General features: G+C 40.5%; 1 protein-coding gene across 1 annotated transcript in view; it reads right to left on the bottom strand.

Annotated features, from left to right (window-relative positions):
- The window catches only part of GPR149 (G protein-coupled receptor 149), a 30,012-nt gene extending 20,898 nt beyond the window's left edge, over positions 1 to 9,114 (bottom strand). The window contains exons 1-3 of the mRNA XM_026057800.1: positions 8,140 to 9,114; positions 6,942 to 7,134; positions 4,587 to 5,062 (exon numbers count right to left, since the gene is read on the bottom strand). Of these exons, the coding sequence (XP_025913585.1) occupies positions 4,587 to 5,062; positions 6,942 to 7,134; positions 8,140 to 9,108 (1,638 nt within the window). The 5' untranslated portion in view covers positions 9,109 to 9,114. The remainder of the gene's footprint in view (positions 1 to 4,586; positions 5,063 to 6,941; positions 7,135 to 8,139) is intronic.
- Positions 9,115 to 16,649: the final 7,535 nt, after the last annotated feature.

Below are 16,649 nucleotides of genomic sequence, written 5' to 3'. Positions count from 1 at the left end.
AGCTTTCACACCCAGTAGTCAACTAGAACTGATAAAGAATTTTAATACAAGTAAAAATGCATTTTAATTTTTATAAGATAACTCACTGTCCATTTTTGACAACTATCTATAGAGGAACTGAGATTCTGTTTTTCTTAGTACGTTCTCATGCCAAGCAACCATGCCCTTTGCTATGTGGAAATTCAGCATGTGAGGACACATTTACCACACCACTTGCAGCTTACAATTTTACAGCAGCTTAGGGAATTACAATTTCTGCTTATTGAACAGAAAGCTGGAAGTAGTCTAATAAGAACACCTATGTTTAATTCTGTGATCAAACATTCATAGTCTGAAACTACTGAAAGTGAAGAACTTGCATCCCATTAGGGTAATCACCCATTTCTTGGTAAGATTTGTTATCTTCTTCCCAACTGGTTAGCCTAATTGGCAAATTAAGCAGAGGTACACGGAAAGATTCTTTTTTTAACAAAGGCGACTACGGGGAAAGATGGGGAGAAAGCGACTTTTCTTAGATACCTAGGGATCTCCAGACAAGCTGAATAAAAGGGGTGGCTTTCAACTTATTTAATGTTTGGCCCAAATTGATCTTTCACCCTACATACATCCAAGAAATGCATTAAAGTTCTTTTCACAACACCTGCAGGAGTTTCAGATTCTGCCCTTTTTCACCAGCAAAGCAAATGTCAGCACCGTGAAACTCCAGAAGCTCATGTTGAATGTCAGAAACAATGAGATCTGCAGCTCGGAAGCCTTGAACTTTTAGACCATAAAAGCCTTAATGCCTGGCAAGTGCACAGTGTATTGTAATTTGGAAAATGTCAGAAAAGGACAAATTAGGATTCCTTGTAATGGAAGTAGTGAAGAAGTCTGTCCAAAAGTGACATATACAGCCCCAGGGCAAATAAAGCCAGCTGCAGGCAGTCATTGCCAACTGCTTCACAAAAAGATGCCGGTATCTGCTGTAATGGAAGTCACAGGTCTAGCAATCTGAAACAGCAGCTGCTGGAGATGGGAGAAGGAATTCTTGCTTAAAAACAAAGAAAGTCTGGAAACTACTGCAAGGAGAGCCATAGTTAATGATAAACCTAGTGACATATTGACCTTGTTAACTAAATTATATATGACCCTCAAGAAGGTAACAAGAACTAGTAGATCAAAAACAGGTTCAGTCATCATCTACTTTTGCCCATGGACACAGTAGTTCATCAGTGCATACTGTAAGAGAGTAAACATTTGCTTTTCAATTAAAGGAATGATCAATCCAATCTGAAATACCAAACTGAAATTCCTATTTTGACTCATTTTATAAACTTGTGTATATCAAAGAGAAGATTCCTTTATTTAAATACAAAATAAACCTTAGTCATTTTACCTATGAATGTGCCGAAGATCCAGAGCAAACTGATCTAACTTTGAAGTTAGCCCTGCTTGGAGCAGGAGGTTGGACTAGGGGACCTCCAGAGGACCTTTCCAAGCTAACCCCTTCTGTGACTCCTGTCTTGTGGGCTTCACACAGGCTCCAGCCACACTCCCACTGAATGCAATGCTAAATTTCTACTGAATTCCACAGCGCACACTCAAGCCCTCAGATTTTAGTTAATACTCAGCCAGGCAGGCAGATTGGCTTTGGCTTCTGGCTTCATCATGCCCCAAATTCCTGCCTCCTGTATCACCCTGGGGTTGTAGTGGGAGGAAGGGCTGATATTCTAGGTATCAGCAGGTATCAGAATTCAAATAAACAAGCAGAGACTGTATCCACTGTGGAGTTTACTAATCGGACACTGGAGAGATTAATGGAAGCCACAGTTCTGCAGGAAATGCTACAAAAACATGACGGTGTTTCACCTACCCCATTCAGCACCGGCTCCTGAAAGTGGGGTTCTCATAATCTAGGCAAGGGTGAGTCCTTCCCTTCTTTTTAAATCTTAAAAATAGCTTCCTTAAATTAAATTTCCCTTCCAAGAACAGACAGGATAGTTTGGAAAAAATTAAGCCATCCAGGAAAAATATTGACAGTCTTCCACTGTGCTTGAACAGGGCATAAACATGCAACTACCTCACCTGGAAATGTGTTTCTCAGGTTTACAGAGCCTTCCGCTTATCTCAATGGAGACATTTAAACCCCTTTGACAGGCAACGGGTATTTTCGTTTGTATGACCACTGGAGCACAGTGGGAGAATAACCACTTCCACAGCACAGCAACTGATGAAGGAGACATAGCATTCCCCAAATGTTAACCATCTTCCTGAGCATTTGAGTTCTCGATTTTGGGAACTGTTTTGTTCATTCCTCTCAAAAGAGACACACACTCTTCTTTCCTGTCAGTCTCACAATCCTAGAGAAAAACTGAAGAGATGGTTTTCCTATGGCCAACTATGATCTGTCCAAATAGAGCAGAAGAAAAGTAGTAATTTTGCTACTTACCACACAAGCTCCTGAAATTTAATCAAATAAAACGAAGGCTCAAACTGAATAGTAATACAATAATAACAAAAATACAGTCATGTCCTTTGTTTTCATCCTTTTGCATGTGTTTTGCAGTTGCTCATGGATAATAAACTGAAAGCCGATACTGGCTCCTTTCGGATTCTACCAAGGGAAACCTTCGAAGGTGAGTGGGCAGAGTTGACATTTAAGTTGTCTCAGAATCAATTTACAGCAAGAATACAAAATTGCGACTGTGTCACACATAAAATATGAAAACTATGTATTTATATGCACATTGAACTGCCCTGGTTTATCTTGAAAATGGGTATATAGCTATGCTGCTATAAGATCATTATATACACTATTTATGCTGACAAATTGTGTGCTGGAGCATAAACAACGTATCACATGAAAGGTGCATACAGAATAGGAGTAAATAACGGCACAATACAGTACTACCCATTTTTGTTCCTTAAATCACCCTGAGATGCTTTTTTAGAGGCCAGTATGTGAACAGACCAGCATGTAACTTCTACAGCTGCAGGATAAACAGCTGTTGCCCATTTCAGTTTCCACTAGAGATGTCACATTACAGGCTTGCCTGGTGCCTCACGCCAGTGTTTGACCTCTGGTTCATAACCATTCATTTTTAGGAGGCGGAAAACCTTCATACTCATTGCCCACTCAAGAGACAGTCTCTATGTTCAGTTCATAAGGGAACGGTTAACAGTATTTCCTTTCTTCCTTCCTTTAAGAGCAATAGTATATTTTTCAGCATTTGGGCTGCATTAAATCTTGCGACATTCTTCCTCTTAAAAAAAACAGTGATTATAGAAAATAAAAGGAAGCTTTGGCAGTTCTCCTTTAAGCCCCTATTCTTATATGAGAGAGCCAGTGAATTAAGTTCAACTTACAGCTGTCCTTACAGTTGGACTCAATTTCAGGCTGCCATTTACAAATGGCACTTTGGGGCAATTCTCTTTTACAACTCTTCTTTACTTTAGTGTTGAACTCAACACCAGTCAGAAACCGGTGCAGACCCTCCCAGCGTAAGTAGGGGCACTAGCCACAAGGTTTGTCATGGCAGAACCAAAACGCCCCCGTGCTGAGGAAATTGCTGACCCTGCTGTTCTTGATATACCACTGTCAGCATGGCAAGGAGCATGTGAATGAGCACTGGGTGCTTGAAACAGATCACAGCACTGCAATCTGATAACTGAAAGCGAACCCCAATTTCTGTGGAGATGCTGGTATGTTCAATGGGACATATCTATAGGTGAAAGGGTCACACTGTAAAATTGGAGTTCTATGTATTAGTTTTAGACAATATGCCCTTAAAGCCTATGGTTTGTTGATACTCCTCTTCTCTTAAGCTGTGAAAAGCTTTACTGGATTCAATATGGTGCCCAGCAAATGTGAGAGAGTAGAATCAGAACCTCTACGCAAAGAGCTACACAAGCTAACTTTATGGACGTCCTTAATAAATCCTTAAATTGAAGTGCTATATATAAGGAATCTACCTTTAATCACTTCTCTCGCACAGCTCCATAAAGCTAATCAGTTCCTGACTGTTTCTTTTCCCTGATAACTGTCCACATTCTAAAGGAAAGGGTTTTGATCATTTTAATACTTGGAACCTTTCTCTTTGAATCTAATAGGAATCTTCACACCCAGAGCAAAACCTATACTAACCTGTGGTGCTCACCCTTCATGTTTGCTTATGTTTGTTTTTCCAGCTCTCCTTTTTTCCCCACCCAAAACATAAGCATGGCAAAAAAATGTCACCAGATGTTTGGAAATACCCTTGAAAATGTAATCTTTTGCAGTCTTCTGGAGAGAAAATTCCTGTTCACTGAGATGAATTAACATATTTTGTAGTGAATTCTTACCATATACAGATCATGCAGGTGTATGAAAAATAGTAACAATAATAAACCCCCATGATTAAGGAGACAAATGAGAGATTATTGCCAGATCAGCATTTGCAAATAGGTGTGAGGTTACTAAAATATACAATGTTAAGTATGATTTTTACTAAAAATAATTACACTATCAATAGAACTAACTGGAATTTCAATACAAAAAACCCCACTTTTATTTTTTTGGAAAATACTTCTTATTATCAGAACAAAATAAGGGTAAATCTGTGTTTTACCTGCCGAGGGGTCCTCTCTGATTTGCTCCTGCACCATTCCCAATCTGTGAGTTCGGGTTTATGGCTTTCCTCATGAGACAATCTTCTTTCCGGTCCCTCAAAAAAAGCTGACTTATCAAAATCGCTGGCCTCTTCTCTTTTGAAGACACCTGCTTTGTCAGGAAGGGGCCGGTCCAGGCTCTTGTCCGCGCCAGGCTCCCGCCCGCTCTCCGCGCCCGCCAGGCGCCCGCTGCCGCGGCCGGCGGCCGGGCCGGCGCTGTCCGCCACGGCGGCGGTGCTGAAGGCCGCGCTCCCGCCCGCCGGCGCATCGTCGCCTGCTTTGCGCGGCTCCTTGGAGTTAGCGCAGTCACAGCTCACCAGGTTGTGGTATGACGTGGATTTATCACCATCATCACGGCAGTGGTTTTCGTGGGATATTCTGTAGATTCCATAACCTTGCTGGAAAGACAAGTTGAACTCAAAACCTCTCCGTTTGGCTAAACAGAAAGGAGAGAAATGTCATACTAAAGAGTCAAAAGCGAGTAGAAAAATTAGATTACATATAAAATGTAATTACATTCTAAGACACATAATAATTTATTTTGTTACTATTAGCAACAGATGATTTTCTATCCATAAAAAGTATGAACTGTTGAGAAGCAAGATTTCTTAAGTAGTAAGTTAATGTGTTGCTTTCTTAATGAATTCAGAAATGACACATTCCAAAGTTCATGGGTTCCCAGAAACTGGTAGATTCATCTGCCATTTTCAAAAGCACATTGGTTATGATGTTAATCAGGTTCACACAAGAACAGTTAAATTATGGCTCATTTTGTAATATCATTTTTTCCAATCCTATTTCAGCTATATGCCTAAAGGAGAAAAATTGTACAAAGTCATAAAATGTATTTCTGAGAATCAATAACTATCCTTCAAGGCTAACAGTCAAGTAAGAAAAACAGAGTTCTACAATAAAAAATAAACAATAGCTGAAGCACTTTCACAGTGAAACTTTTGTATATTCTTCATTCTAAATTCAGTGCTCCAACTAATTAATCATACACACTGTGTAATTGAACAATTAAATTTCTCAGTCACCATTTATATCCCTTCATGATTCCTTGTTTCTAACACAAATCACCTCAGATTCTTCACACTCATGTCTCCCTTTCATCCTGCTTTATGTAGTAACTAAAGGAGTGCCTTTTATTCAACTCATGAAATCATCTCCCCCTCAAATCTATCATGCTACATTATAAAGAAAAGGTAGAGAGATACATTTATACAACATGTAACTCTGCTCAGCAGTTAGACAGTGTGTTGACAAGATCATATTTAATTATGGGTGAACTTCTGACCTTAACAGTCATTGTGCTAAAACTTGAGAATGTGAAAACTTGAGAAAACTTGAGACTTTTAGCATAAAATTCTAAAAAACAGGTTTATTTTAAATTATTTTATAATTGTTGCTTTTCCATCTGTCATATGTTCTCCCTCTAAATATTATATTAGATACATCTGGAATAAGCTGTCTTCTCAATGAACTTCAGTCACCCTCTCTGGGAAAGCGGTCAAAAGGTCATGAGTTGCAGCAGAAGTCATTCTGCACTGGGAGATGTGTTCAAAGGCAGTGAAAGTCATGCATGAGAATGGCTTTCTTTGAGGTTTGGGGGCTTGCTTTCTCCTTAATACACTGCAGCGGATGTCAGGGACTCATCCACATAAGTCAGTGGACTTTCACTGCAGAAACAGGGAACAACACTCAGATCCTCAGAAGTATTTATATGGAGGGCCAGAAAAACTAGTTCCAGAGCTTTAAAATATTCCAAGAAGGTCATCAGTGAAGGTCTGGCATCCTCTATTTCACACATATACCAGGTAAATTTTATAAACATGCAGGAAGATCTTTTTAGGAAGAAAGTGTGTAGTAGGTCCTCAGCTTTCAACAAGTTACATGAATACACTGAGACATATGCCCCCCCCCCGCCAAATCATGACCTTTGGTGTTTGCTTATTGGTATCACTATAATTTCTGTTCAGTATCTATAGGGCAGGTGTACAAACAATAGATCCTCTCCTTCTTTTAACTCGGGAATGTGAAGTTGCTCACAATTAACCTTTTTTTTTTCCATGGCATTAAATATATTTAGCATGGTCCATGTATTTGATTAGTACTTTCCGCCAGACTTTGGTGGATATATCTTTCCCAGGGTAGGACAGGAAAGGGAAACTAGGATTCAGAGTTCATTAGTTCTGCTAAAAGATCTGCCAGTGACTTGGGAAAATCAGCCAAGCAAAGTAGTGTTGTCGACACTAACTTCCTATCCTATTTACTACAAGATGTATTCCAGCTGCGTGTCAGCCTCCCATACTTACTTTTGAGTTCTTCCGAAGACACAGCATACACATTCCTCCTGCAGTTAATGATGCAGCCACAGGGCAGGTGGATCCAGTGTTCTGACAGGACAAATACCGGGGTGACTGTGGCAGCCAGCAAAGTCAGCAGAAAACTAAGCGTCTCGAAGGAAAGGCTTTGAAAACCAATGATGTGCTGGACAACCATTTGTATCTGAAAGGCAGAGAATTTAGAAATTTAAATTGCTTCAAGCGCATGATATATTTCCAGGAAGAAACAAAATATATCATGAATCTGGCACAACTAAAAGCCACAGGTTGTCACCAACGACTGTATGTTGAGCCTAACAATTGTGTTTCTAAAAGAGCGTAAACAAACATACTGACAGACCCTCCTTCTCATTCTGCATTTCTCAGAAGACCCCTTGCTTCAAGTTAAATGGTAAATATAGATGCCTGAAAACTATTAAAAAAAGCAACTCACAATCCAAGCAACTTAAAAGAGACTGCTAAATCTCTCCTGCGTGGTACTGAGAAACCCCAACTCCTGATGGAGAGCAAGAGAACTTAGGACCACACAGAAATGTGCTGCAGGTGCTCCGTAATGCTCTCTTCTAGTTGAGAAGGGCTGAGATGCTAAGTCTATACATCCAGGGGACAAGGATAATACTGAGCAAGAGCCATGTTCATATTCTGAATAGACTCATTCCTAATTATATGAGAATGTATCTGTTCCCAAAGGTCCTAGTTCTTGAACATGGACAGCCCCCCAAAATGCTATGGAGATTACAAAGATACAAAAAAACCTTAATTTTCAAACAACTCCTATTTCTTAACCAATTTGTGACTCACAGATGTGAGGAGGGGCAGAAAAGCTGGCTTACTAAAATTCACAGACCCCATAATGCTGATCAAATGCTTATCCAAGAGCTGGAAACACAAAAGGATGGACTGCATTCACCCCCATATTTAGGTGATACAAATGATGTGAAGACAGAGTAGCATACTGATGAATCAGGCTCTGCCAAACCTGCTGAAAGCCAGTTAAATTCAGGTAGTGTGACCCAGATCTGTTTAAATGGACCTTTGCTGGCACAAACTATGCTATAAGAAACAACTGCTATGTCTATTGTTCATCTATTTCAATTTACATCACATGAATTCACATCCCATTTAAACACACATAAATATTAAAGAGTAAAGCAGTCTGACAATTTACCATCATTGGAAGCCAGAGAACGACTTTTGTCAATGCAAGAATCAGTGAGAATCGTTTCTGGGCAAAGCCCACTGTCAAGCTCCTGCTCTGTATGTTGTTCATGCAACGGGGCTTGAGTCCACCGCTCTCAGCCACACCTTTCCTGAAAACTGCCTCTGAGCTGGCACCCGCATTTTGGAAGTGCTTCAGGGTTTTATCCACAGGGTCCTCTGGTGACAGAGATGGGGTAGCAGTACTGCAGCCTGCAGGTGTCGCAGGGGTGACATAGCCTCGAGAGATTTCCTGGTAATCCATGTATAATTGCTGTTGCTCATCTGAACACAACAGCTGGTAAGTTAGAGGGACAGAAAGCACTGTGAGGAGGCAAAAGCACAGCGAGTAGACAATAAATAAAAACAAGATGTAGGAACTGGCACAGTCAATGAAGCAGCCCCATGAGGTGGGGATGTAGTTGCCCCAGCCACAGAGAGGCAAAATGCAGATTAGCAAACTGACAATCCAAACGGTGAGAATGGCCCACGTCATGCTCACTGGTCGTTTTGAAGTGCTGCGGCTCATCGTCACAGTTTTATTGACGGTGTAGAAGTTGTAAGAAACTATAAGAGATGCTTTCAGGTTGCTAGAAATGCCCTGAAATAAATATATAAGTGCTGAGGTGGTGCACAGAGGCTGGGGGAGCACATCACTTGACCACTGGGTGAGCATGAAAATAATCACTGGCACAATGCTGATCAAATCATCTAATGACAGCGAGGTCACAATCATCGACACCGTGGTTTTGTTCTGCATTTTCAGCAGGAAAACTAGTGAATAAATGCTGCCCAGAAGCGCTGTGAATGTAATGATAAAAGTCAAGCAGAAGAGAAAGATGTTCAAAGTTCTCTGCTCACTAGGCTTATCCATAACGCTGTGATTTTCAGCAAAGAAGCTTGTCCCATTGAGTGATAAATTACTAGGCATTACCGACATTGTCCTTGCCAATTTTTCTGTTTGCTGCCTCACTGACTCTGCAAGTTTTCACTAGCAGAAACCGTAACTGCTAGCTCCACATCACAAGTTTCTTCTTTGTTTTCCTAGACTCTCTTTTGTGTCATTTGATGAAGAAACATTCAGATGTAAGCACCCTCGATAACCACAATAACTCATGCTCTCCAAAAATCAGGCAACAATCAAATGCTGAAAAAAATGCAATTCTTCATTTAAAAGACATTTAGGTTTGGTGTGGTCCTTTATAATCCTTTCAGTACTAGAAGATGGTTAATTTAGGCTCTTCAGGTAATAATATGCCATACACTTTTAACAGATATCAGGCAATGCGCCTTACTCACGAGTTCAGTTGAAATGAAGGCAGAATATCAGGTGTGTTCAAGCCCTACTGGCTCAGGGAGAAACACAGTGGAGAACGAGCGGCTCTTTGATTCTCCCTGCGCTGTGCGGAGCTGCAGGAGGGAGGAGTCAGATGCCAGCAGGAGAGCGGAGAAGAGGGAAGTGAGTATCTTCCCAGACGGAGCTGCCTCTTAGCTGGATCAGAAGACTGAAACAGTGTCCCTGCTAAGCCACACCTCCGATGCTGACACCGAAATCCAATGCAAATACTCAGATCTGATGTCAGCCATAAATGTCATTCCCGTAAAGCCCATGGCTACTCCACGGCTGTGCATCACAAGCTGGAGCGCTGCTTTTATTCCTTCTGCATTTCTGTACTCCAAGCTTAGTGAGGGGAAAAGCTGCAGGAGTCTTTTATGAAGATGAAACAGAGGGTGTGCCTGCTCTGCCTTTTTGTATTCTTACTCCTACTGCAAGCGTGCCTGTGGTTGTGCATACACAGCCTACAGACACTACTTGTATAGTTACTTAATGACAACATTTCAGCAATGCCACGTAACAGCCATGCAAATTAGCGAGGTGTGATATCTCAGCTCAGTTTGGGGCTTATAAAACTTCCATTCCCCAGGATTCAAATCTAAGCAGCATCGAATGCTTACTGTCTGTTCTAACCAAATGCACTGAAATCAGCACAGCAAAGTGCATTTTGGTACGTCTGAATTTTTTCTCTTCACAAAATACAATACTGATCAAACTGGTAAACCCACAAAATATGCAACATTCAGATGTTAAGTGGGCAGGTAAATTCAATGCTATCTTCTTGGAGAGCTCTGCATCTCTTTTCTGTTCAGCACTACTTGGTATTTAAATACGTCATGGGAGCGCAGGACAAATTTTCCGATTAAGGATAATATTGCAAGGCTGCTGCGATTACAGAATACTTTGGGTAAAATTACAAATCCATTTGGTTAATCTGTGTTATCAGCAAACTGATCCTAGCTCAGTTCCACCCACTTTGTATTGCTTTAGTCATGTCAAACCAGCAGCTGGATAGCTGAGGTGTCTTCCCATTTTTCAGGGTAGGGTTTGGTTAGAGGCAGTGATTCTCAGAGGTGACTCCCAGCCCCAAGCTAAACAGAGAGCAGAAGAGAACGCACAGCTGCAGCTGCATCCTGCGACAAGAGTCCTCAATACAAAGATCAGAGCCAAGGAAGGGAGAAATAACTTAACAGCAATGCTAACTTACCCAAATAAGCCCTCCTTCATTTCCAGTTCTCAAGCTGCCCTGCCATGGCACTGAGAAGGCCTATGTCCCAAAGCAGGCCAGGCTGTCTACTCAACTGCACATGCCACGTACAGCCACAGACCGGTCCTCGTCACACAGTCTGACATAAAGATGCACTCCCCCTACGCAGCCTGAGCGGGAGGCCTTTGCCTTTCCTTTCTCCCATTTACACTGCAGCTGCCCCTGTTTTGAGGACTCCACATTATTTATCACAACAAACTGTCAACCCTCATGTCAGAAATTTGCAAAAGAAGAGAGTAGCATCCATCCTGCTTTCCACATGAAACACAATCTGGACCATCTATCTGGCCTTCAACTGTACAGGATTTGACTTGGCTTTTGTGATTCATCTGTTCTACTAGACTATTGATTGTTAATCTGTGCTGTGCCAGCTAAAGGCCAGGGCTCATTTCCTTCTATTTACAAATCACAGTAACCTCTGCCCCTGTAAGTCAACTTTAAATTAAGGACAGTGTTCTAAATCTTAAGATTAACAGTGTGAGTCTGGCCAGAAGTACAGCTGAGAGATAGAAAGAGAAAGAAGCATCATTCACCCTTGTTTGGACCCTTATTTTTCAGTCTGGTTTCCTCAGGAAATATGTGACCGTGCTGTCTCTGAGTGTGGATATATGCGTCTGTATGTTTCTGTGCAACTCTCCACCTCTCTCTTCCACTCCCAATCCTTCAATACCTCTCGACAAAATGGTCGATTTCAACTAAATCTGACACTGCCAAAGCTATTAAATTCCCACAAGTTTTGTGAAAACTAGCAGCTGGTCAGAGGAGACAGATTGCAATAGGCTCCCCAACCAAGAGAATGGCTGCAGCGTGAGTCCACTCTTTACTAGAAACCTGTGACCATAAAACAGAGATTATATAAATACCACAACCATTAAGAAAGCTTCAACTGGAATTTTTACCTTCCTGGGTATTAAAGTTAATTAACCTGGTTGCTGAACTTTGGGAAACCCAGCTTCACTCCCTTTGGCATGTCGTAGCACCGCTGCACATGTGATCAGTTACTTTCATTTTGTAAGTTCCCTACATGTTTCCCTTGCCCATGTCTTCATTTGCTCTTGCCATCTTTCTACTGGGTGATCAGAAATAATTTTAATGATACTCAGTAAATATATCTTTCCCACTTTGAAAATATTTTGCTCCTGGATCATTATACCTACTCTGGATGTCCAATAGCTGACCGTTGTCCTAATCCATTCCTGGCTTTGATATCAACTGCAAATTTTGTGAAAGTTCCTGTAGTACTACCTTTGCATACTTCTTTACTGACCTTGCTTTATCAGTTGTGCATATACAGCCTCTGTGCTCTCTGCAGACTTCAGGACTGTTTGGCAAAAATGGTCCATTTTATGCATTCCATTCATATTTGGAATAAAATGCTCATCAGCATTTTTAAGAAGAAAGTTAGGTTTCCTTATTATCATATCCATCCAAGGCAGATGATTTATTACACATAGCGGTTTCCCTTCCCACAGAATATTTTTAATTATATAAACTGCACCTTGCCATTCTCTGTGGCAACTTTTACTGCAACTTACAACATGGTGAAATGCTCTTTGCTCTCCATTATATATAATACACACATTATAACCATTCCATAGTTACAAACTGAAGGTCTTAGGAGTGATGAATTCAAGTAGGTTTCTCCTCCTATTTACCTTTCTTTAAAATGACTGATAAATTCTGCTAAATAAGACAAGTACAGAAAGATCTGCTTGATCCTAAAACTAAAGGCAGAATCCAGTTGTAATAAGAAACAAGCAATCCTGTGAAGGCCAATGACAGAAGCCTGATTTCCAAGAGAGCGGTGCCTCCAAGTAACTGACTTGCGTGTCCAGCAAGGTCTGAGCTCTGAAACTTTTCTTGTGGCTGGGGCAAATTAATCTTAACTAGATTTCCTGTTGTCCTCCAGAGGATGAATTTACAGCACAATCTTTCAAAATTTACAGGAACGTTGTCTTTGCAACTATGATTTCTCCTTCAAATTTCACTGAAATTTGGGAACAGACTCACCTAGGGCTGGGGTTGAGGAGGACAGATGAACAGAGCAGTAGATGTAGACAGTATCACCACAAAAAAACCCCTAAAGTTTCTAAGGAAACAGTGCTAAAGTGGAATAATACAGCACTGATAAAAAAGCCACAGTTAATGATCTTGCAGAAACCAAGAGAAAGAATAAGACACTTTTCTCTGCTGCTATGTCCTTGGTTTGGGTCATGTCCAGGAAGGCAGGAGTTGTAGGCTAAGGTCCTTGCTGCTTATTTCCTGTATTCTCTGCATTTAACCTCCCAAATTATGGGAGCTCTTAATACAAGTGCTGTCTTCTGCAATATAGATATATATTCTCTTCCATGGTGTGAATTCATTGTGCTAAAGAATGATCACAGAGAGCAAATACCCTAGGCACGGAAATCCCCTCTCTGGCCTCATTTCAAACAGCACTGCCCAACAGCGTCTCCTCGAAGAAAGAGGCAGCAGCACTCAACGTTCTATGGAGGGATTTCTAAGAGACACCCTGCATGTAACAATTCAGGAATGCTTGTAAAGAGAATCAATATTAATCATTCATAAAATACAATCAACAAACAGGTTATTAAAATTTTATCCTATTTAGTGTGTGAGTCACATTTTATTTTCATATCTTGCAACAAGCTAAGCTTTGACTTATGATTTTGCTTCCTTTTGTCACTCAGGAGAGACAAGGTTATTTTAGCAGCTGTATGAATAATTCTTTTCAGAAGGTGATATAATCTGTGTTGGCCATAAATGTATACATATAAAAGTTCACAAATGTTTGTGTAATTTATTTTTCAATAGCATGCAAAAAAAAATGTTTTGTTTTTTCTAGATTTTGTTTTAACAGACTTAAAAATACATCTGACTAAATGACCATTTTTGGTCTACTAGATTTAGCTACAAAATGGCAAAACTGCAGCTAATTATTTCATCTAACTATTTGTCCCAGATGAATTAAATCAATGATGGCTTCTAATAGGAGGCAGATACTCTTATATTTAATCCATTTCCGCTGCAGTTGTATTGCTGTGCTGTAGAAAAATGGTGCTTACTGATTTGGAGCAATTAGAGCAGTGTAAATCAGGAGTAATTCTATTAAACCTAAAAACACGATTTTAACTTATACGCTCATCATGGGCTAGACTGCAACAGCTTTAACTCCAGCAAAACAGAAACTTGCAATGCAGATGCTCCTTTTGAAGTCAATGCATTATCGTTACTCTCAGTTCTCTGTCACAATCTGGCCCTCTGTGAGCAGCACCCCTGTAAACAGATATTCTACTATTAAGTAACACCCATTTTAGGATCCCAGTAACTTTTGTTTTTTACTTCTGTGTTGTAAATATGAACAGTAGATGGAGACTCCAATGAACTGAACACTTTTGGAGAGAATTACAGAACGAGTAAGAGATAAATGGAGCTAGAAGTGTGTGATCCCCAAACTGTCCACCAGGTAGGGTATAATTATGATGTGCATGTCCTTCCCAGCACTTTCACAGATCTATAAATAGCATGTTAGTGGAAAACGAAAATTCAGTGAGGTTGGTGTTAAACAAGATGGCTCAGAGATGAGAATGAATCCACCTAGGATACGCTGTACGCACGCTACCAGTGGTCATTACATGCTGTTCTTCAGGAAATGCTGAAAGTGGCATGAGCTAAAAGAGAAACAGGTCATTATAAAATTAGTGATTCAGGATGGCAGCACTGAAAGGGAAGAGGTATTAAGGAAGAGACAAACTGCAGCGTATGCAAGGAGGAGAAAGGGACAGTTATACTCAGGAAGGTTTTACTTCTCTAGTGGATGACAAGACAGAGATAGTAACAAAATTTGCAGCTACCAAAGTGGGGAGAAGCTCAGTGGTAGATAGCACGGGGACTAAGACATTCTGCTAGGTGTGGCATTAATTGCTCTCTTGAGACAAGACACTTCACGCCGTCACTTTTATTGATCAGGCACTGGCTCACTGGATTGATAGGAGGAGACAGACAGCTAAGCAGGGAGGCAATTCTTCTGTACACTTCCTCACAGGAACTGTTTGGTTTCTAATACAGAGCACAGCATGCTATGAATATAATTCATGGAACAGCACGATATGAATGCTTTTAATTTTGCTGCACAGCTCTACTAGCAACAGAACACTCATAATACAGCTGTATTAGCAGGATCATACCTAATCACGGGACAAATCCAGTAAATGTAACATTATGGTCTATAATCACCCCTATTTTAGACACCGTTAAACCTATTTATTTATTGGAGAAAATGCACATGTTGTGCAATCTAGCAAGAGCTGGACAGCGGTAATATCACACTATTGTGGAAAGCAGCACCGAGAGAGTTAACTAGAGAATCCAAACAGCTGGGAAGAAACAATTATCCCTTTCTGAGGGGAGAGGAAAAAAAAGGAAGAAGACATCTGCCTTTGAGCGACCTAGCTATGACCCCATCTGGAAGCAGCAGGAAAATCAGCTGTATATGTAGAACGTTTTCCAGTAGTAATAAAATTAATGACCACAAGAGCCTTTTGTAATACTGTTTGCACATTTCACTGCCTCCTGGATGGTCTCAACAGCTCTGCAGCGGGTTGTCTTGGCTCTTCATTTCTCTTTTCTTCCTTACCATCTTCTCTCCTGTTAACCTTCAAGGAAGGCTGAATTCGCAGACCAGGAAATTCAACCTCAGGAGTTACAGTCACTGGGATGAAGCTGCGTTTTAAAGAACTTGCAAAGACTGAGAGCTCTGGAACCAAATTCTGCCTATAGAGGGCTAAGAGTGTGTATTTGCTGATTATGACTGCTTCTACCTATACCAACAAAACTATTATCTTTCTAGCATGACCTGTTCCTTGAAGAGATGCTATTATTCATGAAATATTTTTACAGGGAAGCCAGTGGTTTTTTACTGCTGCTTTACCCTGAAACCACAAATATAAATTCTATCATAAATGATTTCCCAAAGAATGTGGAAAAAGCATAGGACAGAGCTTACTGCAGGTGACCTCAAAGATAAAATCTTAAAAAAATAAAAAGGAATACTGTCTGTTCTGTACATATATTACAGTGACTTCAATGGGCTTTACTTTAAGCGAGGAGATGGCTTTTGTGCAGCAGACTAGTACTTCTCCAAGCAAGTACAGTAGCAGAAACGTGCTGCTGTGCCCCAGAGGAGGAGCCCTGCAGACAGGAGCAGCTCTGCAGGAAGATGATGCCTTTATTCAGTCTAAATGAGGAAGAAAGGGCTGCAGGGAATGTTCTTAAGCTCCCCCATTAGAGAATGAGTGCAGGGACTTCCTTAGGATGACTTCTATTCTGACCTGAAGCTTTGCAAACTGCAGTGTACGCAAGGAGGAGAAAGGGACAGTTAAACTCAGGAAGGTGTAGCTATTATGCTACATAAGCTAATAGCAGAAAGTCCAGGCTATTACTGATCTTTGCACACCTCTAACTCTGCAAATTATTTGGAAATAATAATAATTGAATCACAATTCATTAATTCAAAACCTAAATTCATACTTTAAAAAATCCTAAGTATGACTTGGTGTACTAAAAATTTTACCCTTCAAAAATTCTGTCCAAACATCTTGACTGCTCTAATAATTAGGTTAGAAAAGGTTTGAGGAAAAAAAAAAAGAGTCAAAGGTAAAGCTGAAAAAAACCCAAATGACATTGGAAAAGAAATACAGGATACAAGGATGTTGTTGGATTTCAGATATTCTATAAAAGTATTGAAAATGAAAATGTTTCTTTTCTGTAGTTTTAATCAGCCTGAAAGCACATTAAAAATCAGACGGGTTGAGAATGCATGTGCGAGCTCTGGCCACTGTTTTCTGTGATAGCTCTGTTCTGAAGCCCCTAAAAATCC

The sequence above is a fragment of the Apteryx rowi genome, unplaced genomic scaffold (assembly GCF_003343035.1).
Source record: "Apteryx rowi isolate R43461 unplaced genomic scaffold, aptRow1 scaffold_140, whole genome shotgun sequence".
NCBI lineage: Eukaryota > Metazoa > Chordata > Aves > Apterygiformes > Apterygidae > Apteryx > Apteryx rowi.
The sequence above is the reverse complement of the archived record's forward strand: the minus strand, read 5'-3'. Positions and strand labels throughout refer to the sequence as shown.